This window comes from Gadus morhua, chromosome 9 (assembly GCF_902167405.1).
Source record: "Gadus morhua chromosome 9, gadMor3.0, whole genome shotgun sequence".
In the NCBI taxonomy this organism is placed as follows: Eukaryota; Metazoa; Chordata; class Actinopteri; order Gadiformes; family Gadidae; genus Gadus; species Gadus morhua.
In genome coordinates this window covers 9,534,578-9,559,785 of record NC_044056.1, presented here as the reverse complement: position 1 = coordinate 9,559,785, position 25,208 = coordinate 9,534,578, and the positions used below count along the sequence as shown (strand labels likewise).

Below are 25,208 nucleotides of genomic sequence, written 5' to 3'. Positions count from 1 at the left end.
TTCCAAAGGCAGTGCACTGTGATTCTAGCACACTGCGGTACGACACCCCCCCCCCCAGTGATGTTCCCCCCCAATAAAGAGCCGGGCCACTAGCACATGAAAGGGAATTCATTGGACAGGTACAGCGCCATGGCAACGGAAGAGAAAGTTTAAATAAATTAAATATTACGATCAAGCTATTCTCCGGGAACCTGTGAACACTGCTCTTTTATTGGAGCAAAAAGATTAACCTTTTATTCCCTTTTCCCCTCCCTCCTTCTCTCCCTCCCTCTCTCTCTCTCTGTCTCTGTCTCTCTCTCTCTCTGTCTCTGTCTCTCTCTGTCTCTGTCTCTGTCTCTGTCTCTGTCTCTCTTTCTCTCTCTCTCTCTCTCTCTCTCCGTCTCTCTGTCTCTCTCTCTCTGTCTCTGTCTCTGTCTCTGTCTCTCTCCGTCTCTCTCTCTCTCTCTCTCTCTCTCTCTCTCTCTCTCTCTCTCTCTCTCTCTCTCTCCGTCTCTCTGTCTCTCTCTCTCTCTCTGTCTCTGTCTCTGTCTCTGTCTCTGTCTCTGTCTCTCTCTCTCTCTCTCTCTCTCCGTCTCTCTGTCTCTCTCTCTCCAGCACGACGTTGAGGCCAGACCGAGGTAAGACTGCCACTGTGATGATTCATCGTTGTTTCACTGCCACAGTTGCTCTGGGACGCCATAAACCTTTAAAACAAGCTCAGCCCGGATGGGTGGTTTCATCCTGCTATCCCCTCAGACGTAAAAGAAAAGCAGGCATTGCAGAGTAAGAGCTGTGTCAATACCGGTGTCGGGATCAACATGGCGTCGATACCGGGCAGAAGCCGCTCATAGTATGGCTGTAACCCTACTCTCCTCCGACGTATTGATATTGAGGAAACATGACCTACTTTTCCAGCGTTATGGCCGCTCCACTGATGGGGCAATGCTACAAGTTTCAGATCATTATTCTTCTTCTCTTCTTTTTGCGGTCTTCTTTGGCTTTGGGCTGCTGTGACACGTGGATCATTATCAACTTATCTTGTCTGAGAGAGCAGTCCACTCTCATTTCGTCCAGTATCGTCTCTGCTGTTCAGTGACACGGTGCACCGGGCTGCTCGCTGACTGCCTGTGACTGAGAGACGGTAGCGGTGCCCACTCAACCCCTACTAACCCTGGGAGTGTGAGTGGGCCTAGAGACACTTCTTGTGAGGTTTTTTTTAATTCAAAATCGCACAATGTCGACCATGTCCCCATCAACTGTGTGTGAGTGTGCGTGTGCGTCTGCTTCTAACTGTGTCAAACACACTGTAAAATGGATATTACTGCGCTAGCCTGGCCCACATTGATCGGGTGACACAGAAAAGCCTCCCCAGCTCTCCCCTCTCTCCCCCTTCCAGGCAGGGGGGATGATGACATGTGGCCTGTCTCTCTCCAGGCTCCCATTGCAAGAGATTCCTCCCATCTGTCACACACACACACATACACACACACACACACACACACACACACACACACACACACACACACACACACACACACACACACACACACACACACACACACACACACACTGTTTATATCAGAAACACATGCAAACACAGTGTGGTTGTGCGTGTGTGACCAAGTATCTCTACACCCACGGGTTGTCTAAACGCATCAATGCTTGTTAAAATGGGCGACAATTGGACTGGAACTGTTGGATGCAAGGATGGATCATAATAGCGCCTGAACAGTTCTAAAACGTGACGCCTCTCGTGCGGCAAGCCATGGTTTGTTGTGGTTAATTGTTCCGTTTTAATATCTAGTGTTCATTTCCCCCAGTCACATCTGTGCACTGAATGAATCTCTGAAAAACCGCTCGGTATCAATCTTGGCATAATGGATTCTGATTTCCACCCGCACGATGTACACACACATACACAGGCACACACACACACACATACACAAATATACACACACAGGCACACACACACACACACAGGCGCTCCGGCATATACGCATAACCAGGCATATTCCAGTCCCATTTGTCTCCGGAGCGGTAAAAAAACCTCTCTCTTTCGTCGGTTAGACGATATCTTTGAAAAGGTTGGATTTGAGAAACACATTCCCCTGTCCTCCCATGAACAGGCTTTGATGTGAGGGTTTTCAGATTGGACAGGATGTACTCTCTTACTCCAGCTTTTGCTTACAATAAATCTGCCTTCCCTGACCTCAAACACACACACGCACACATAAAACACGAAGTAAAAACATAACGCACACTCACTCATACACTAGCACACACACAAGTGCACAACGCACAGTCAATCATACATATAACGCACAGTCAATCGTACGCACGCACACACACACATGCATATACACGTACACATGCACACACTCTCGTTTCCAAGGGTACCACGAGGTTCTGCGGTGCGGCTGCATTTCATCTTCGGCTTCGGTGTTTTATTAGCGCAGGAAGTCATAACCCGCGTGGCACGCTGGGCCAACATGCAGCCGGCTACGCCGAAGCCCGCCTCCTCGCCTCCGCACTCTGTGTTCCTCGCTGCTCGGTGAGCAGCAGATGGCCGCGGACCCGGGCCCCCCCCCCCCACACACACACACACACCCCCGACCCCACACCCACATAGGACGGGGGGGAGTTAATGGCCCGACGAGGCTCAAGGTCACCTCCCCCATCCGTGCTTTAGTATATTGTTCCGGAGCGTTTCAAAGCCACATGGGTTGATGCCGCCAGCGCGACCGAGATACATCTCATTCATGAGATATTCATAAACGTAAAGTTATACGTTTCTAGATTAGTTTGGTTCATTTATTCTTTTGATTCCAAGGCTCCCCCAACACTAGTATCCGATAGTTATTGTCATGGTGCCTTGGCTTGCTTCTATTTCTGTAATTTGCAGCCGATTCTAAAGACCTGCTTTTCCCTCGTTCTATTTAGATATCACATGTTCATAATGAAAGACGTGATTATAATTAGAATTAGTTTAGTTAATTAGTTTTAATTGAAGTCAAGGGACGAGTGCGTTGCAGAGAACACACATCGTTTTCATTCACAGCCGTGATTTAAAGATGGGTGCGTTCTGTTAACATCAGGGTCTCTAAACGCTCCACCAGAGACTGAGGACAACCTCCAAGGTTCCTGTGCTAAAACTGGATGGAAACAATTAGAGAGTTGAAGAATGTCTAGGAAGTCTTTAGGGCGGTCCTTCGCATCGGGCGGGGTGTCCCCGGCTGTCCTGCAGATGTGTGCTTGTAAACCCTGCTGTACTGTACTTTGCTGGGTATAAACATTCAACCTAAGTCCCCTGCAAAGCCTTAATTTCCCCAATCGTGTGGCCAGAGCACACATTCGATGAAACAGACTCAACCTTGCGCCAGAGATATCCATTTTCAACGTGTTACAAATTGATTTGCTATATCTCCCGTTTCTTTCACTGGAGAGGAGAATGGGGGGGACGCGTCATTTCCTGTCCAACATCAGGGCGTAGATCTGTCAGTGTGTGCTCTCCCCGCTGTTCAAACAACTAGTCTGAATTTAGAAGTCCCCAGACATTCAGTGGGCGGCGGTGAGATCTCCCATCGCCTGGCAGCGCCAGTAGGTCCAGTTCAGGTGTTCCTGTTGTCCTCCCTCGGCACACATCACCAAGCAACAGCTTCGTCAATTGAATCCACTGTATGATATCACGTCGGCACATAGAGAGCTCAGACGGTCCTGATGTTGCAGTTTCTGCACAATAACACCCACAGTATAGCACCTTTTCACCAGCGGGGGTTTGTAAAGCGTGTTGAGACGCGGAGCGTGTGAGGGAACGGCGTTAGAGCAGAGAGTCAGTCATTCTGCCTCACCGCTGCAACAGGGGGCTTTATAATAGGATACAGAAAGTAAATTGATTGTGGCGCACAAACACTAAGCCGCTCTGTCTGAGCAGCGCTGTCACACTGTCACGGAGAGCGCCTCCCTGTAAGGAGCTAATCCCGCCGCGCCAATACGTCCAGCCAAGCCCCTCCTAAAGCCGCCGCCGCCGCCCGCCACCGCTGCTCCGACTGCCCGCCGAGGTTTACCCTCTGGTTAGCCCCGGCATCCTGTTCCTCTTCCTCACGCCGCCCGCGCCACACACCTGCCTCGCTAGTGCTACATCAGCCCTGCGTGTGTTTGTGTGTGTGTGGCGGAAAAAAGTGTTCCCAGGAAGCCTCATGGAATCCTGAGAGAGGCCCACACTGAGAGAGATACACTGAGAGAGACACACACTGAGAGAGAGATACACTGAGATGGAGACACACACTGAGAGAGACGCACACACAGTCACACACTGAGAGTGAGACACACACTGAGAGAGAGATACACTGAGAGAGAGACACACACTGAGAGTGAGCTACACTGAGAGAGAGACACACACTGAGAGAGAGATACACTGAGAGAGAGACACACACTGAGAGAGAGACACACACAGAGAGAGACACACTGAGAGAGAGACACACTGAGATGGAGACGCACACTGAGAGAGAAACGCACAGTGAGAGAGAAATGCACACTGAGAGAGAAATGCACACTGAGAGAGACCCACACTGAGAGAGACGCACACACAGAGACACACACTGAGAGAGACACACACTGAGAGAGAGACACACTGAGAGAGAGACACACACTGAGAGAGAGATACACTGAGAGAGAGATACACTGAGAGAGAGAGACACACACTGAGAGAGAGACACACAGAGAGAGTGAGCCACACAGAGAGAGAGAGAGATACACACAGAGAGATACACTGAGAGAGACAAACAGAGAGATACACACTGAGAAAGACACACTGAGAGAGAGAACCACACAGAGAGAGAACCACACTGAGAGAGAGAACCACACTGAGAGAGATACCCACACAGAGAGTGAGACACACTAGAGAGACACACACACACAGGGAGACACACACTGAGAGACACACACATTGAGAGGGGGTGAGGGTTAGGATTTACACCCTGATCTCCCTCTCACTGCGGGTAAACGAAGCGCACGCTGCAGCACCAATCACTCCCTGCGGCTGCTCGATGACATCACCCTAAGTGATTCCAGGGGGCCGCGCCCGTCTGCCTTAATGGTCGAGGGGCCCGGAGCCAATAAACTAGGTGTGTGGAGAGCGCCGACCCCACCGCCCTCCCAGTCGATACCGCTCCCCACCTTGCCTCGGACACCAGGGAACGGCTTGGATCGTTGCGGGGGCGGGGGGGGGGGGCACAGGGTCAGGGGGTCACGTGACACGTCGTCCAAACCCCCCTGCTTAGCCAGAGCGATGGCGATGGCGCCGTCCGACCGGCGCATAAATCACGCGGGTTAACGGCGCTCGCGCTGCTAATTCCGATAGCGAGGCGCCGGGAACGCCGCCGCCATCACTCAGGACCCCCCCCCCCACACCCCTCCAGCCCTCCACCGGCACGTATGGATTTCCAGGGCGCCGCGCTAAGTATACGGAGCCGCTGTAGTGTGCGCTCGCTGCCTCTGCACCCTCTCTTACGTATGATTGGTGAGCCCAATCTAGACCAGGACATGCACACGTTTACGGTGCATGGGGCTGGAGTCATCTCGGGTGTCTCATTAGTGCTGCGGTACACGTATGCAGTCCTGACATTAACCATGACACATACAGATGCGTATGCATTTGCATACATAGACACATGCATTCATGTACACGCATACATGCATACATATACATGCACATATTCACATACACGCACGTATACACACATTCACATGCATACAAACACAAACACACATCAATTCACTCATAAATTCACCCATACATTCACATACACACACATTCCCATACACACACACAAAATCTTACGCACATGCACATACACACACACACACACAGCTGATGCACAGTGCACCCTATTGTCAGCTTGGAGAAGTACAGTCTGGCTCCAGCCAGGGTGGAAGTCACACCTTGTTTGTGTCCTCACTCTGTTGTTGCTACGTTGATGTCATTTGTGGTTTGTTGTTTATGTATCAATATCGATGCAATAGGCAACCGAGGACATAGAGAGAGAGCGTGTCCTCCCTTGGTCACTATGACGTAGTGAGCGAGAGACAGGAGGACAGACGAGAGAGATCGAAGAAGGATGGAGAGAGACAAGACAATGAGAGAGAGAGATTGAAGGAGGAGGAGGGAGAGAGATAGAGAGGGAAAGGACAAAGAGAGAGAGAGAGAGATTGAAGGAGGAGGTGAGAGAGAGAGAGAGAGAGAGAGATTGAAGGAGGTGGAGGAGAGAGGGAGACAGCAGGAGGACACGGAGAGGGAGAGAGACTGAGAGAGGGAGAGAGACAGAGAGGAGGACAGACAGGGGGAGAGAAGGAGAGCAAGAGAGGGGTGAGATGAACACAGCCTGGAGCTGAAGGGAGGAAGGGAGCTGGCTTTCTCTTATAAAATATTTATAAACCTCGAAGGGGAAGAAGAGCACAGGGCTGCTTGTCTTTCCCCCCTTCCGTGTCGTTGTGTGTGTGTGTGTGTGTGTGTGTGTGTGTGTGTGTGCGCGTGCATTTGTGCCTGTGTGTTTGTCTGCATGCATGTGCGTTTGTTTGTGCGGGTTCATGTGCATTTGTCTGGCCGTGTGCATGTGCATTTGTCTGAGCATGTGTGTTAGTCTGCGTGTGTGTGTCTGTGTTTGTGTCTTTGCGTGTGTGTGTTTGGCTGCGTGTGCATGTGCGTTTATCCGTGTGCGTCTGTGCGTGTGTGTTTGCCTCAACATTACGTAATTTAATCTGTAACGAGTAAGTGTCTCCTTTTATTGAGATATCACTGCATGTATCTGTGTGTGTGTGTGTGTGGACGCCCATGAATGTGCTTCCCCTCCGCTGTTTTACTCACCCTGTTTTAGCATTCCTCATCTCTGGTGCGGACCCCCCCCTCCTTAATTTATCAGGGGATACATTTGAACTCTGCCCCGCCCATCTCAGTGGACAGTGCTGAAGGCAAATGTCTCTCATACTCACCTGTTTCACATAATTACTGTCTGTCATACACTCCTGTGTCTCATACACAACTGTCTCGCATACAATACTGTTTGTCATACTCTACTGTCTCTCATACGATAACGTTTCTCATACTCTACTGTCTCGCAAACACTACTGTCTCTCATACTCTACTGTCTCTCATACATTGCTGTCACTAATACATTACTGTCTCACATAATAACACAAAACATTGGAGGTTAAAGTCACATCTTCAAACTGTGACTTTGAATGGCAAGAGTTCCTCAATATTCTATCGCTCTCTCGCTCCCTTATGCATATTTCTGGGGTGCCGAGCTCTTACCATAACCTCTGAATAGTGAGACAGCTGAATGCTCCGACACATCAGAACTCAAACATCCAAGTGGTAAAAGCTGACAGACGTGCAATCGGTGCAGTATTCTTTTAAACCCTTTTGTTTTCAGACCGGCAGAGTTTTCCTTATCTACGAGACAGGTGTGTACAGTGCGAGTGACTGTGTTTGTGTGTGAGTGCAGCTGGCCTGCCGTGATTAGAAATAAGTCATTTTTTCACCTTTTTGGAAGTTCATGTGAATACAAATTAGACCTTCTCAATTCGAGTTGGGGTCGTTTTAGTCCATCGTACTTTTACTCTTGTCCTTTCGGCCCTGTTTAATAAGGGTGGGGGGTGTGGCATAACATCAGCAGTCAGTCCAACAGGGGCTGACCTGCATGGGCGCAGCCTGGCACCAGTCCTTCATTAGAAACACCACGCTAAACCACTCTACCTGATGCCCCGTGAAGCTAGCCCACGTCAACGCTGGCGCATCACGTCTGTAAACCAGGGTTAGTCACGGGTCAGTACCCAGGTACCTGGGTCAGGTCTGGGGACGGTCTGAGATGTTCGTCCAGTGATTTCCTGTGCTGTTGAAGGCACCACAGCAGGGTTTCGGAAACGTAAACAGTTTCTCCTTCTGAAATTTAAGCTAGTGACACATAAATGTGAAATTTGTGAGCTTTAAAGAGGGCGCGGAAGAGAGTGAAATTACATTTTATTTTTAGAAAAAAGGTAAACTCTCGGCTCCATCCCTCCCTACGTTTCTCCCCAATTTTGAAGATTTGAATTTCACGCAACTATGATTGACAAGCAACCTACACTGTCCCAACCAATCAAGGAAGAGGTGCCCTAATGGGTCAGCTATGAGCCGGGAGCGGACTGAAATCTAAACTGGCGAGACGAGTGACAAGTAGAAGCAGATATTCTCGGAGCGCATTCCCCTCATTAGATGCTGATGGATTTTCGGTGGCCGTTCCTAACAAATTACCCCTCAAATAACGGCTCTTAAATCCTACAGCACCTTTTTACGTTGCGGTTGATGGATGGTATTCTAATTAAGTTTGTACGTGGTTGTTGCTGAGTAATAGGGGGGGACGCCGGTACTGCCCAGCGAGATGTGTTGTTTCTGGGTAATAGAAGTGGATGTGGTCTGGAGGGCCTGGATGTGTAGGTGGAACGGGGGGACGATGGTAGCACTCACATGTGCAGCACAGAGAGAGGTTAGACATGGAAGGGGGAGGGCTGTGCGAAATGACAGAAGATCTAGGCCTGACCCGGGCCTGCCTTGCTTTCTCTTTCAAGCGTTTTGTGTGTGCTGGTACTCGCAACACAACCAGAACGAAAGCAATGTTTTTGACAAGGGAAAATCCTCATGCAGTGTTTTTCGGGGTTTGTATTGCATGTAAATCGTGTTTTCGGTGGATGTCAGTATTCGGAGTTGGCAAGCCGGTGGAGAGTGCTTGACTTTCAATTTCCTCCCTTGTTGACGAGTTAAACGAAGTTTGTTCTATTTCCTGGCACATCGGAGCTCGTAGCAGAATGTTCTGGTGATGGCGTTGGTGTTTTTGTCTTGTTACTGGCTGATTCATCGTCGTCCCCAGCTCCCCTGGAGGGTGGAGAGACACAGAGTACAGTACATGGCATATACTGAGAGCCTCTCCGGGCCACAATCACACACACTGAGTTTCTTGACAAAAATGTGTTTGTGTCGTTCGTTGTAGCAGAGGGCCTGAGTGAATAGTCTCTCTCCGGCTCTCGCTCACTCATGCTGTCTCTGGCTCTCTCTGTGTTGCTCTCGCTCTCGCTTGCTCTCTCATTCTCTTTCTCCCTCTGTTCTGTTCTATCTGTCTATCCCTGTCTATCTCTATATACTACTGTATATAGATATATACAGAGAGCTATGAGAGATATATAAGATCCATCCGATACTGCAGAATATTAGATTAGGGACCGCCGGGAGACACAATCTGAAATTCCTTCTGACAAGACGTCACTGTCACGGTCTTCCCCTTGACAGGTGATGAAGATGCGTTCATGATTGTGTCCGGGCCCCGGTGAGATGCCTCCACGTGCATGTTGTACATGTCCTGGCTCGTCCTGGCTCGTCCTTTATTCATGACCGCCCATCTGAGCAAGGTTCCTCCGCTCCCTCTCCTCGCTCGGATATTATCTCAAGAGTCTCCGCTTCTGTTCTCCAAATGAGCCAGCCAGCCTTCTCTCTCGCTCTTCTCTCTCGCTCAGGTCAATTTCGTTTTGACTTGACTTGATCCGTCTCTATAAAACTATGAGCAAGTCATCGCCAAAATGTAGAACTTATTTATGATCTCTTTATTTATTGCTACTTGTGTGTTTTGCCAAGATAAGCAAGAGCTCCCTCCTTCCAGATTTGACACGGTAAATAGATGGCGAGGCCAGGCGGAGGGGATAGTGTAGTGATTAGGGTGGTTGACTCTCAGCCAAAAGGTTCTGTGTTCGATCCCCGATGTCCAAGGTCCACCCGATGGACTCTTAGAGCAGGATGACCCCTGACCCCTACCTGGTCCTGATGGGCCTGTATCTGCAGTCGCTTGACAGAAACGTCTGCTAAATGACTAAATAATTGAATATTAGTCTTAGCTTTGAGTTGGCTCCCCTGTCTCTCTCTCTTTCTTCCTCTCTGCCTTCTCTCACTTCCCCCCCCACCCCTCTCTCCTTCTTTCTAACAGAGCTTTGGTCACATGCAACCTTGTCGCACTGAATCCACTGTGAAATGCTGTGCCCTGAATGTAGTCACGTAGTCACACCACACCACACAACCGCGCACACACACACACAGCCCACAGCGCACACACACACACACACAGCACAAAAGGTAGCGTGAATACACATTCATCATTGTTTCTCACATAGCAGGTAAACTAAACGGAGAATCCTAAGACACACGCGCACAAACACACCTCCGATGCAAACTCTTTGCTCTGATAAGTATGCAGCTATGGCAACACTTGAACTATTGAGACAGAAAGAGAAACGCACACCCCCACACACACATACACATAGACATACACACACACGCGCACACACACACACACACACACACACACACACACACACACACACACACACACACACACACACACACACACACACACACACACACACACACACACACACACACACACACACACACAAAGCTGTGGGATAGTGATGATGAATCCGAGTGTTCTCCAGCCCCTGGCCCCTGCTGTGAACAGTAACCACGGAGACACCACATCATCACACTACCACTGATGCCGTGTGACCCTGCACCCCCAGACTGCTCTCGCAAGCACACACAGCCCGTCTCCCAGCAGGTGTTGACTGCCTTCACACTGTGTTAACACGTCCGCGGGAGACCACAGTTCAGAGAGCCAGAGACGGCAGCAAACCCTCCCTCTCTGTCTCTATCTTTCTCTCCCTCTCTCCCTCTCCCCCTCACTCACTCACTCACTCACTCACTCACTCACTCACTCACTCACTCACTCACTCACTCACTCACTCACTCACTCACTCACTCACTCACTCACTCACTCACTCACTCACTCTCATCCTCCCCCCACTGCTGTGTGAAAATGTCTGTGTCATGGCTGCCCTAACGCAGCCCCACGCCATGCAGGCATCGGCGTTGCCATGGAGATTGAAGGCAGGTCAGCCAGGAAACATAAAAACTGAGACTCAAAGGGGGAATTGCGTTGTGTAGCTTGATGTTGGCACCGGCTTTGTCTGGTCGTTACCCTTGAGTAACGATGGACTTTTTTCCTTCTTTTTTTTTCGCCTTGCCATCGTTTCCCTAAATGGGCTTCCTGTCTTCGACTGCGATGGAGTTCTTCAGCGGCCCATCGCCCGCGGCAGCTCACAGGCATCGGTGATGGATGCGTTATGGCGCCGCATTAGTGAGCGTGGAGGTTTATTAGCTTGTCTGTGCCGGGGAGAACAGGGAGACTGTAGTTTATGACTCGTTCTGCTGCATGGTGGCAATTACTTTAAATTATTTCAAATTGTTCTTTTCACTTTCATGGTTGTACATATTTTCACATCTTGTATTACTGTGCCAATAAAACACATGCTATGTGTTTAAAGTTACTTTCAATGCTTCTCATAGGAGTCGAAAATTGCTTAATAGGTAGAGAGTGGCAACTGGTGGAGGCGATGCTAGTTTGAGGATGCCTTAAGTGTTGTAAATCGCCCTTGAGCAAGACCATTATGTGCTGCTACTGCAAGCTTCCAACAAACTTTCATCAACATGCGTTGCCGAGAAGTGAGTGTGGGTTGTGATAGACGGCAGCGGGGCCTTCCTGGACTGTCTCTCTCTCTGGGTGTCCTTCACACTGATTGGCTGACAGGAGCGGAATCAGTGGGAAGGAGGGGCAGAGAGGGGGTGATGAGATGGATGACAGCTGGCTTTCCCTAATAGCCAGGCTGTTATACACACATTCACACACATGCACTCGCACAAACTGAATATCCCCCCCCCCAATTTCTCTGCCCTGTCTGCTTCTCGCCCATATCGGTCTCTGACAGCGGTCTACTTGACTGACAGGCGAGATGGAGACTGGGCCACTCCGGCTTTAATGCCCGGTTCGTTACACTCCGAACTGATGAAGGGCAGCAAATCTGCCCTTCGGTTGCTCCAGATTACAGGGCTCAGCGGGAGAGCTGGGGGGTGTTGTGGACCCCTATGGTGCTCACTGTGGTGGTGCTGGAGGTGGTGGTTGGGGTGGTGTTATGGACCCCTATGGTGCTCACTGTGGTGGTGCTGGAGGTGGTGGATGGGGTGGTGTTATGGACCCCTATGGTGCTTACTGTTGTTGGTGGTGGTCCCGATATCCTGCAGCTGAAGCTTGGATAGAGGAGGCAGAGGAGGAAGAGGAGGAGGAAGAGATGGAAGAAGAGGAGGTGTTGGAGTTAACAGAGGAAGAGGAGGAGGTGTTGGATTTAAAGGAGGAGGAGGAAGAGGAGGAGGAGGTTTTGGAGTTAAAGAAGGAGGAGGGGGAGGTGTTTGAGTTGGAGCTAAAGGAGGGGGAGAAGGGAAGTTTAGACATGAACACAGCGTGGCGGGCGTCAGCGTGCCAGGCTGCCGGCTGGGGGGGCGGCGTGTGGCCAGTCATTCTTAATAAAGGCTGTCTGGCTGCAGGACAGCGCCGGCCCACCGCTCGCATGATTAGCCATGCAGATGAGAGCCGGAGGCGGGGCTGGGAGGGAGGGCTCCTCCAGGACTAATAGACGGAGGTATCACTGAAAGGAGGGAATTAGAAGGAGGTGGATCGCGTGAATGAAATGGGAGGAAGGGAAAGTATTAGAAGGCAAACGAAGAAAGCTTTGAGCGGCTGAATCGAATGAAGGGAATGAATTGAAATGCAACAGTGTGGGGGTGGACTTGACCTCAGCCTTAATGAACCAACAGCAACAGTCACTCTGATGCGGGGGCCGGGTAACCGTTGGAAACCCAGTGGAAGCTTCACTTTTTTCCTTCTTTTATCGCTGAAAAGCATTGCGATCTGTATAAATGCTACACTCTGGTTAATTATTTCCCATTGCGTGCAATTAATTAAATTAATGTTGATGTGCCAGCAATAGTGTGAAGCAGAAAAAGGTTGTGATTACCACACGCAGACCACACAGCCATTGTTAGTGATGCTGAGGCTTCCCAAGACACAAATACATCTCTTCTTCTCTTGGCGGCTCCTGAGGCCTCACAGCCTCACCGTGGAAACGCCCCACACTTTCTCTAGTGGCTGCTCGTAGGAGTTTACCACTTTGTCGATGCTTAAAACCAGGAAATGGAATTCCACCGCCAGTCCCCACTGAATGTCGATCGTCGAATCGCATGGCCGAACGCGCTCTGCAGGAATAGCTTGTTTGGAAAAAGTGAACTGAAGTTAAACTTACCAATACAAAGTGGATGGTAGGCGAGGGCCCCACTCCAGGCCATGCGGTTGGAGGGGATGAGCCGTCCGAGTGAAGCTGGCCGGAGGTCCTTGGCTGCAGACCAGAGCAGTTGGATGCTACCTAACTAGCCCTGTGATTAGCGTTAGCTGCTCTCACCGGAGAACGTCTGCCATGCATATCTGATGTTGGTAAACCCGTGGCTTCCCCTTGGAGATGCGACCGCAAGGATGAGTGCGTTCCCTGTGCCTCTCTCCCCCAATACGACGGCACACTCGTAATTAACAAGGCGTTTGATTCCTGCGGTGTGCGTGCACAGGGCTGCGGCATATCTCTTCAATTAATTTGTCAATTTTCCCCTCGGTCGACGCCGGGATTGTTCAATCACTAAATGAGCCAAATAATGATCGAGTTCACGGTTAATGCTCCCGTCTCCATGGCTTTGTCTCCGTGACTGCGAGCCGGTGAAGCAGCAGGTAGTTCCGTCGACGCCAGACAGATATTAGTATCGATGTCCCGCCCTGACAACGCCGCTCACATGCCGTCGGTGCAGACGTGCCGGTGGGATTATTCTGATTGGGTGAACATCGGCGTAACGCATCAGTCAAGCCTCAGCTATCTTCCGGGCCGCCCGCCTGATTACGGCGTTCCCGCGCGCCAGGGCCCATCCCGACGACGGCGCTCGAAATGCTCCTGATGATGGCGTTCCTATGCTCCAGGGCTCCTCTTGATGACAGCTTTCCAATGCTGCGGGGCCTATCCTGATGAAGGCGTTCCCATGCTGCAGGGCTCCTCCTAATGGCGGCGTTCCCGTGCTCGATGGCGCCTCCTGATGACTGCGTTCCCATGCTCCAGGACACATTCTAATGGCGGCGTTCCCGTGCTCGATGGCGCCTCCTGATGACTGCGTTCCCATGCTCCAGGGCCCATTCTAATGACGGCGTTCCCATGCTGCAGGGCCCATCCTAACGGCGGCGTTCCCATGCTGCAGGGCCCATCCTGATGGCGGCGTTCCCATGCTGCAGGAATCCTCCTTATGACAGTGTTGCCGTGCTCGATGGCTCCTCCTGATGACCGCGTTCCCATGCTCCAGGACTCATCCTGATGACGACGTTTCCATGCAGTAGGGCCAATCCTAATTACGGCGTTCCTAGGCTCGAGGGCTCCTCCTGATGACGGCGTTCCCATGCTCCAGGGCTCCCCTTGATGACGGCGTTCCCATGCTCCAGGGCTCCTCCTGATGACGGCGTTCCCATGCTCCAGGGCTCCCCTTGATGACGGGCGTTCCCATGCTCCAGGGCTCCCCTTGATGACGGCGTTCCCGTGCTCCAGGGCTCCCCTTGATGACGGCGTTCCCATGCTCCAGGGCTCCCCTTGATGACGGCATTCCCATGCTCCAGGGCTCCTCCTGATGACGGCGTTGCTGTGCTCCAGGGCTCCCCCTGATGATGGCGTTCCCATGCTCCAGGGCTCCTCCCGATGATGGCGTTCCCATCCCGCGCTCCAGGGCTCCCCCTGATGATGGCGTTCCCATGCTCCAGGGCTCCTCCCGATGATGGCGTTCCCATCCCGCGCTCCAGGGCTCCTCCTGATGATTGCATGCCGCTCAGCGAGAGTCGACCGAGAGTCGACCGCATGGGCCTTTGTTTCAAGTGGTGCGCGGACAGGGTTTTTGCCGCAGGTGGAGTTCTGCATAAAGCGATGCAGGGAGCTGATAGCAGGGATATCTCTGCTGGGAGATGTTCTGTATTGCTTGATCTCCTGTGCCATGTTGCCGTGGTGATAGGGTGTATCGAACGGCCTGGTAGCCCCCGGCGGTTTTCTATGTGTGGCGACGTGCGTTCTTGTTGTTTGGCCTCCATCATATCATTCCCTCCCGGCCTTTGAACAGCGTAGACATGCACTATTGGCCTTGTGTTTTAATGTACTGTATATGTTGTTGAGGCTCTTTAGGGATCTTAGAGATACAAGATACAATCCGTTTTCGTTAAAGATGCAATGCATCATTTTCACCTCTATCTTTACCTCGGTTTTCCCATTGGATCAGGCAGATACTTGTTGCCTTTTTCCTGTAAAAGTTGTTACCCTATTGCTTTTCTTTAAGCGATATGAGTACACAAAGAAGTATGCAAAATATGTATGATTCATCTTATATTTATCGTGTGGCCTCAAAATACATTGAATGTAAAAGATGTGCAATTATGTGTGATGTAGGGCTGGTAAGTGTATGCATGGTTTTATCCCATCTAAACCCCATTAGGGGTACATGTTCTTCAGGGAAATGATGATGTTGTGCACACAGAATGACCAGAGCCTTTAAGATGCTTGTTGTTCTCTCACGTAAATCCTGTTGCGAGAGGAAAAGGGAGACGCATTGGTCGGATGGATTGTCCATGTATGAATTTACATTTGAATACAATAATGCAAGTCATGGGCAATTTTCTAAAGTGCCTTTTTCCTTTGGAATATTTGCCCTTGTAATTTCCTTTTTAATATCTCAGAGAAAGCCAAATCGTGGACACGTAGATTGAAATGAAAACACATTAAAACGTTGCATTACATGTGGCATTTAAATCATTATTTTTGTTTCAATCTTTTATTGCTTTTTTTATTTTTTTATTCAAGTTTAAAGTAAATGGAAAGGGGTGGGTGTGTGTGTGTGTGTGTGTGTGTGTGTGTGTGTGTGTGTGTGTGTGTGTGTGTGTGTGTGTGTGTGTGTGTGTGTGTGTGTGTGTGTGTGTGTGTGTGTGTGTGTGTGTGTGATTAAAATAAATAAATTGGACCTATTAATCAATTCAACCATCAAATCTCTGAATAGTGAAATGACAAAAAAAAGATTCTCTTCAAAATGAACAAAACAAAGATCGAAAGAACAGAATCCCAACGTCCAACAACACACAAACAGTACCCCTCCTGCTGGTCAGCTCGGCCTCCGAAGCATCGTTTCAGGACTGATGACATCATGCCGAATCCCTTCGCTTTCTTCCGCTCTGTGATCTCACACACGTCTTCTGTCTTACCCCCAAGCCGCACCACTCCCCACCTCACCTCTCCTTCTCCATTCCTCTCTTTGGTACTTCTGCCTCTGTCTCTCTGCTTCTCTTCATCCTCTGTATTCACCCTCTGTCAGCCCTGTTCCCTCTCTCCCACGGGGAGACGCTCTCCCAGAACAGAGCCTCTCCATCACAGGGGGATGGGGGAGGCGGCAGGGTAGAGCCAGCGAGGCCGTCTCTCAGTGGAAAGGTGTGTACAGGGCCTGTTTCCCAAGGAACCATCTCTAGCGCTGGCCGTTGGATGAAGGCTAAGGGCCGACTCTGCTCGACGTGGAGCCAGGCAAGAATTCAAAGGAGTCAGCCCTTTGGGTTCAGCAAGAACGTCAGTACAGAGAAAACCCAGGCTGAAGCCTGTCTTACACCTGTCGCAGTAGTCTCTTTCTTGCTCCCGCTTTCGTTCTCTTACTTTAGCTCTCTCGCTTTCACTCTCTCGTTCTCACTTTTGCCCTCACACTCTCTAACCTTTGCTCTCACTTTCTCTCTTCCTCTCTTTCACTCTCTCGCTTTCTGTTTCACTCTCTCGCTTTCGCTTTCACTCTCTCGCTTTTGCTTTCACTCTCTCGCTTTCACTCTCTCACTCTCTCACCCTCTCTCGCTTTCACTCTCTCACTCTTGCTTTCTCACTCACTCTCTCGCTTTCACACCTCGGTAAACGCCTTTCATCCGCTGTTTACGGCCTATTGTCTTGCGGCCCCTGGGAGCGCGTTCCTACGGGGAGCGAAAAGGCTCCCCTCGAGGGGTCCATCAATATCCAATACCTCATCAGGCTGGCGGCCCCCGAGGGGGTCCGCAGGGCCCTGCCACCGGGCATGATGGACAACGCCGGCAAGACCTCCCCGCTGTTTACGGATGCAAATTGCCGATACCGCATTCTCCCAGACGGACCGCGTCGTCTCAGCGTCACGCATAGCGTCACGCATAGCGTGAGGCACAGCGCGCCTTAATCAAGGGGATCCGCGCTCGCTTGCCTGACACGCAACCCCCCCTTAGCCCCCTCTCAGCCCCCACGCCTGTCAACCCCCCCCCCCCCATTCAAGACCCGACCAACCAATCATGTACGGGCTCACGTTACTTCTGGAGACCGCAACTTCATACGCATTCAGATTGCACCCGTGTGATCATTCATATCACCGACCACGCTGCCACGAGCCGTCGAGCTCTCCCCGCGGAGAGGGGGCGTAACGAGATGATACCGGGGGATGGAGAGGGGAGGGGAGGAGGAGGGAGGAGGAGGAGGAGGAGGAGGAGGAGGAGGAGGAGGGTTCCTGGCAGGTTTCTGTGCCAAGAGCAGAGAACTCAACCCGTAATCAGCCTTTGGACCGCTGCCGCATGTTCCAGGAAATCTACGGGGCACCAATAAAAGGAGAGAGGGAGGAGAGGGGGAGAGAGGGAGGAGGAGGGGAAAAGGGAGGAGGAAAGAGTGAGCAAGAGAGAGAGATAGAGACCAAGATGGGGCAGAGAGAGAGAATGAGATGTGGAGACGGAGGGAGAAGATGGGAGAGAGGGGGGAAAGACGGAGGGAGGATGTGGGAAGAGAGGGGGGACTGAGTGAGAGAGCGGAGACGGGGGGGAGAGAGGGGAGATAGAGGGAGTGAGGGGAGACATGTTTGAGGAATGTGAAGGACCAGGGCTCTCTTCATTGACCGATTGACCGGTTTCATTTGAGTGCAGGGAACGTTTCCGGGAGGGTAAAAGCAGGAGCGGGGATTAGCTTCCAGTGTCTCCATCCGCCCCCCGATCCAAAAGCTCTCAGATATCGCTCTTTGTGCCGTGCCCCCCCGCCCTACGGACCCCCCCTGGAGGCCAGGGTCTTCAACCATCATCCATCACCCCAGCCCTGTAGCCAAGAGGGTGTCTCCCTGCCCCCCCCACCCCTGCTGTCCCATCGCGGTGCCCGGACCGTCTGTGGTGGTCCCCCCCCCCTCCCTCGGCGGCCATGGCCACCGGGCCCATCCGGGGTGGGGGGGGGGGGGGGGTGATTGCTCTTGATCAATAATAGATCAGCCGCATTAGGAGCCATGAATAAGTCATGGCTCGTAGAGAGGGAGAGCCCAATGCAATGCGTCCATATACACATGCACACAGACGTGTACACTCACACGCACACACACACACACACACAAATGGTCGCATGCACACACACACACGCGGACACACACATTCACACAAACAGATGCACACACTGGCACACACACACATGCAAACACACACGCGGACGCAGACACGCAAACACACACGTGGAAGTATACAGATTCAAACACATACACGTGTGCACAGGTACAGACAGACAAACGTACAGACGCACACGCGCAACCACCACCAAACCGACTCGCAATCACAGACACATACTTACTCTGACGCACTCACACAGAAACATGATTGTGTTGCGGTTTCCCCCAAAGACATTGAGCAAAGGCACAGAGGGAACAAAGAGGGGGTTCACTTTGAGCTACTGTACCCCCCCCCTCCCCCTGTACTCTGTTGTGTCAAAGTGCCTTTTCTCACACACACACAAAGCAGGCACAGATACGAATCTTTCTCTCGCTCTCCCTCTCTCTCTCTCTCTGGCGTGTAATGGCTTTTTTCCTGTATGGTAGAATAAATAAGTTATTACATTCTGTGTGTCCTAAGGCTTAGCAGGGTACTGACGGATGTAACTGGTTCATATGCATCCATAGGGGGAGACCTGGTGCCACGCCATACAAATATGTCTCTAACCGTATATATTTTTACATCATTTTTATGTAAAGAAGGACTGCCGGGGATGGCTGATGAAATTGCTTTACATGAGTACGTGTTCCAATTCCTGCCACCGCCTCTCAAACTCCATCGCTGACACTTGAGTGCTCGCCTATTACTACGGCAGACAACCTATTTACGAGACAAAAGAGCCCCAGGAGTGAAACAATACATGAACTCACCAGGCAAGGTTACGGAAGACGCTGTAATGAATTATCAGTCGCCGCAAATGCTGTTTGCCGAGATTGTTCCCGCGCTGACACCGCTATCAGATATCAATTTTGGACGATCCAATTGGGTTAGCATTGAAGAATCCTCTCTGGCAGAATGTTGTGCGTTTGAATGTCCTCACGACTGGAAATAGTAATGATGAATCTGGATTATCTGCCCGGGAAGACGGATGAAGAACACAGCGAAGCACTTCAGATGTAGAAGGGATGTGCAAGCCCAATACTAACTCTGAATATGTGTGTGTGTGTGTGTCTGTGTGTGTTGTCGGACTGCGTTCTCCTGCTGGCGGTGTATGACAGGTTAGAGGAAGCTGAAGCTTCACTGAGAGGAGACAAGGCTCCCGGGACACGGCTCTGTATTAATGAAATGGGGAGGGAGGGGGGGAGAGAGGGGGAGATGAAGGAGAGATGGATGAGGGATGGAGGAAGGAGAGAGATGGAGAGATGAGAAATCGATGGATTTGAGATGGATGAGAGAGGGATAGAACCAGCTCGGGGAGAAGCTACAGAACAATATAATTCAGATATCTGGACGTGCTAGCTCTAGTTCGGGAGCAGGACTGTAAACCCAGGCTTTGTTGTTGATCCCTCTCTCCTCGGCGGCATGCGGCTAAGGAGGTAGAGTGCGTTGACTTGCTACCGGATGGTTGCTAGTTCGATCCCCGGCTCCTCCTAGCTAGAGTGTTGAGGTGTCCCTGAGCAAGACACCTCACCCTTACTGCTCCCAAGCTGGCCGTCGCCTTGCATGGTTGACACCACCGTCGGTGTGTGCATGAATGGGTGATTCTTTTTTTTCAACCCATTGGTTAGAAAGCGCTGTATAAATGCAGTCCATTATGTTGTCCGGCCCTACTTCTGAGAAAGAGGATCCAGCCGGTCTATGATAGCCACATCACGGGTACCAGGGTTCAGACTGTTTGTATTGGATGCTGTTAGAACTAAAATGGGTAAACGTCAGATTGGTTCCCAAGTGTTTTCCACAATGTTAAGGCAGGTGTAGGATCTAGTGGGAGGCGTGTCGGATGGATTAATCAAGTGCAAGACTTTGCCTGTAAACACCAAACTAGCTTGCACATGGCAACGTGCCATGTGCCCTTGTTATTTAGAAAGCGCGACCTCTGTGACAATTATCATACTATTATGTTTATTGTCTCGATTTATTTGTGTGTGTGTATTTTTATGAATCTTTTTAAGTGTCACGGAGCAAGAAGTCCTGGATTATATAAAGCTGCTTTAGATATGCTTTAGCCATTCTTTCCTTACTTGTCTTCAACAAACTTTGATAGTTGAGTCGCACAGCTGAAGTGAGGAAGCATTCTCTACTGCAATCGCTTGGCACCACCACTATTAAAAACAACTTGATGAGCCAATCAATGAGCAGAATTCTAATCGTTTACGTTACAGCAAATGGACTAACCGTGCCAGTGCCAGTGTGTTACTCTCTCAAGGTTGTCTGCTTAGAGCTTTTAAAATGGGCTGGGCTGGGATGGGCCCTCCCCACAGGAACGGAATCCATAAGACTGGATCGGATTGATTACGACTCAGCAGTCAAGCAGTCTGCATGGGTCCAGATCTGCTAATGCAACACCAGGGGAGCAGCTCGTTCTGCTAGGGCCGTACCTTTAATTCAAGTTGATTACAATGTCACACTCACACACGCACACACACGCACGCACGCACACACATGCGCGCGCGCGCGCGCGCAGGCGCTGGCACACACACAGGCAGGCAAACACGCAGGCACGCAGGCACACGCACACGCAGGCACACACATCCTTGTGAAAACAAATCCATTTCAATTAAATGTATGTGGCGTGGGTCTGTGTGTGTGTTCCGCGATAACGCATTTAATCAGCAAACGTAATCATAATTTCATTTCAAACCATGACTTTCCCCTGCTCTTTTCCCGGCTGCCATCAAATCACCATTTCAGTCGCTGATAAACGGAGTGAATTGATGCAGCTGTGGCAGAGATGACCTTAACTGCCTAGTCATTCTATCACTATCCTATTCATCCCATTCACTGCATCACTATTACAAACACAGCAGCATTCCTCCAGCGTAGCGTAATAATGACGATACTATCAGGGTATCAATGTTGTATGGGACGCAGTGGCTCCGGAGGTAGAGCGGGTTGAATGGCAATCGGAAGGTTGCTGGTTCGATCCCCGGAGTGTCAAGGTATCCCTGAGAAAGAAACCTCACACTCAATGCTCCTGACGAGATGGCTGTGCCCTTGCGTAGTTGTCTCCGCCGTCGGCGTGTGAACGCGTGTATGAATGGCTGAATGTGAGTACACAGCCCAACAAAGTTGCATCATAGACTCGTGATAGAGTGCTTTTGTGTCCTGGTTCTCTCTCTATGTTTGTATTCGGTCTTCTCTCTCTCCTCCCCAGGCTACCCGAGCCGCGGCGCGAGCCGAGGCGTGACCCCGCCGCCCGGCGCGATCGAGACGACGACGGCCCACGCCAGTCGCAGGGCAACGCCCCCTGATGTCAGCACATTATCTGGCAGCCGCAGCCGCCGTCCTCCCCGCTGCCCGGCCTCGTATCTCCGGCGGCCCTTCAACGCCGATAGTCTCTCGCCCTCTCTCTCTCTCTCTCTCTCTCTCTCTCTCTCTCTCTCTCTCTCTCTCTCTCTCTCTCTCTCTCTCTCTCTCTCCTGATGGTCCCTGACCTCTCTCGCCAGAACTCACCTTGGGGAATGTCACGGTACGGATGGCAGCGTCTTGCCACCGCTTCAAACTCGTTTTAGATTCCACTCAGCTAACTGCCTGTGAGTGAGGCATGTGCGATTCCCCTGCAATCAATGACCTCCATTTGCTCAATATCAGCGGCGAGCAGATGCCTGGTTTGGCTGGAGAGTCTGGCCAAGGCCGACCAGACCAGATTTACGCCCCAGTCCTCAGTGCTCAGAAGTAAATGGAACCTTCTGGAATCAGACGTTTTTTTACTAAAGACACAAATGTTGATTTTCAACCAACAAGTTAAAGGGTCCTATTATGCCTCCCGGTATAATTGTGATAGCCGTTACAAGCCATTTTAGTGGCCACCACTTAGAATTATACATCTAGGTGGACAATCCCACTTGTGATGTCACTAAAACACAGAAAAAAGCAGATTTTAAGGCTTGCAATGGCTAATCACAATCATACCTAGTGGCATAATATCACTCCTTTAAAAATATATATAGAGGGATGTTCTATTCTGAGCTGTTTTATTCATGCCTTTATTGTTGAGTGCTTTTACCTTTCTGGTGTACCTGGCAAGGTTTATATAGCTTTTTACTAATTTCTCCCTGTCAATTTAAAGGATATGCGTTGTTTTTGTTTTGTTGGTTTGTTGTGCGCAGGTTTTTGTGTGTGTGTGTGTGTGTGTGTGTGTGTGTGTGTGTGTGTGTGTGTGTGTGTGTGTGTGTGTGACTCTATTATCAGAGGACATTTTGACATCCCTTGGTTTAGCGACATGATTTTATACTTTACTGCGTGCAGCTCACAGAAAAGCAGCTACTTAAATGTGTCTTATTCTCCGTCATGAAAGATTGGAAGCTGGAGGAGAGGCTTTGACAACAATAGATGAAGTATGCGCCATAGAGCTGGAAGCCCGGGGGGGAGGGGGGTGTTTTCTCAACAGCAAGTTGAAATATCTCAGCTCAGAGACCCTATTCCTGTGTTGACTGTAATCAAAGAGTTCTTGTAGCCTCACACGTACTTCACACTCTATTTCTGCCTTCAGTCTTTAAATAAACAGTTGCACAAACAAGCAGTTGCCCGTCTCGGTTCTGTGCGTTCGGAAAACATGCATTCTGCTTTCCCCTCACATGAATGGCTTTTCGACAACAGCGTTTTTTCCCGTCCAAAAGGCAGACACGAGATATCCAAAGGAAGACAAATGAAGTGCGGAGGAGGCGGGGAGGAGGTCATTTCTCCCCCTCATCAGGATTCATGGCCGTCTCTCCCGTCCAGAGACGACTCGAAATAGATTCGCTGAGCAGGGGAGGAGGATACAGGGAACAGGGCTTCCACACACACACGCACACACACACACACACACACACACACACACACACACACACACACACACACACACACACACACACACACACACACACACACACACACACACACACACACACACACACACAAACACAGAGGTGGAGGGATTTAAGCACAGACCGGGGTTTAATAATCCACCAGCCCACTGTAGTACACCACAGGCCCCATCCCCCCTCACTGCCTTGTCACCCACCCAGGCCGCTGTTTTTTTCCATCGTTTGATCCAGTCCCGGTGACATCACACATTTTGCGCTTACGTGTGCGTAGCCGGATCCAACGGGAGGGCAGGTCGAAGACTCGCCCGTCTCCGGTTCCTCATCCCTTCAGTGGAAGCACCAGGGAACGGATCAGATCTGCTCATTAAACATTTAGGACTGGCCTTTTACCTGAGCCAAGACGGGGCGGCGGCGTCGGCGTCAGGCCCCGGCTGCTGGCTCAGCCCTTCTGTTCTCATGATGTACTGTGATATTGATGAGGGAGATCTCACTGGCCCGGGAGAACAGCGCCCAGTGTTTTATTCTGTCCTTGTCCGCAGTGTCCACACACACACACACACACACACACACACACACACACACACACGCTTCCTTCCAGGTTTGCCTTTATTGATGTATAGGAGGTTCATGACAGCTTGTCACGGATCTGCAGCGTCAACCGACCGTGCCGTTTGAGGCTATTCGTCGCGCGCCGTCTGATAAGATGGTTCTTTATTGATCCCGGTCGGAGTATGGGGGTAAAAGATAAGACGGATAAAGATAGATAACAACTTTATGAGTTGATTTAAGAAATAAGAAAGTGTAAAAATGTATGCCAAATGAGAAATTACAATGGAAAAAAAAATTGACTGCATGCGAGAAGGACACAAAGAAAATGTCAGATGAGAGTGGTGGAGATGTTAAATGACTGAATGCAAACAAAGTGTGATGGCGTGTTGGTGGAGGTAATGGAGGTAATGGAGGTTGTGGTGGAGGAGGAGGAGATGTTGGAGGTTATGGAGGTAATGGTGGTCGTTGTGGAGGTCATTTAGGTTGTGGTGGAGGTGGTGGTGGTGGTGGTGGAGGAGGAGGACGCCAAGCGACGAAGAACACAAAGAAAATGTTGATTCACGATGAGAGCGGTGTATATGTGAATGGGGTGAAGGCCAATGGAGTCGACGCGTGACGGCGTGAGTGCAGAAGATTGATCGGAAGTCGGGGAGAACGTCGCCTCCCGCGTTGATGCTGACTCATGGCTACACCGTGCGGCTGGCGTCCACACCTGGAGACTATTCTGTCAACGTGCCTTTTCCTGTCCAGGCGCCCTAGCAGAAAGATGAGCCCACACTGAGCCTGTTGTTCAGAGAGGAAATGGAGAACAAAAGAATGCCTGATCTCGTCTAGAGGAGGGGGAGCAAAGGGTTCCTCTTTATCCTCGCCCAATTACACCTGCTCACTCCGGTGCTGTTCGCATGGGTACATACACGCACACGCACGCACACCAAACACCGCACACAGACACACGTGCACACATACATGCACACAACCTCGCACACATAGAACACACCTCACACACACAGACACACACACACACACACCTCACACACACACTCAATCGCACATAGACACACTCTCACACACACACACACACACACACATACACATACACATACACAACCACAAGCATAAACACAAACAGAATAAGTACAGAGTCACACTGGGACAAATTCCCGAGCAGGAATGCACATGTACATAACGGGGTGTATGCAGATAAACACAAATATGCACACTTAAACACAAACAGGGATTAACATATACAACGACTATAGGGTACAGAGAACAGAAGAATGGGCCGATACACACTTCTTTATCCATATTTCTGGGCTTTGCAGTGCTTCCACACAGGGACATCTCCGTAGCAGCGCTGGCAGCTGATCTGTTGATGAGGTGAAGTGTTTGTTCATTGCCGCCA

General features: G+C 50.6%; 1 protein-coding gene across 2 annotated transcripts in view; it reads left to right on the top strand.

Moving 5' to 3' along the window:
* The window catches only part of trim44 (tripartite motif containing 44), a 39,273-nt gene extending 16,305 nt beyond the window's left edge, over window positions 1–22,968 (top strand). For both annotated transcript variants that reach the window (XM_030365485.1, XM_030365484.1), the window contains 2 exons: window positions 595–617; window positions 21,604–22,968. In XM_030365485.1, coding sequence (XP_030221345.1) covers window positions 595–617; window positions 21,604–21,700 — 120 coding nt within the window. In that variant the 3' untranslated portion in view covers window positions 21,701–22,968. The remainder of the gene's footprint in view (window positions 1–594; window positions 618–21,603) is intronic.
* Window positions 22,969–25,208: the final 2,240 nt, after the last annotated feature.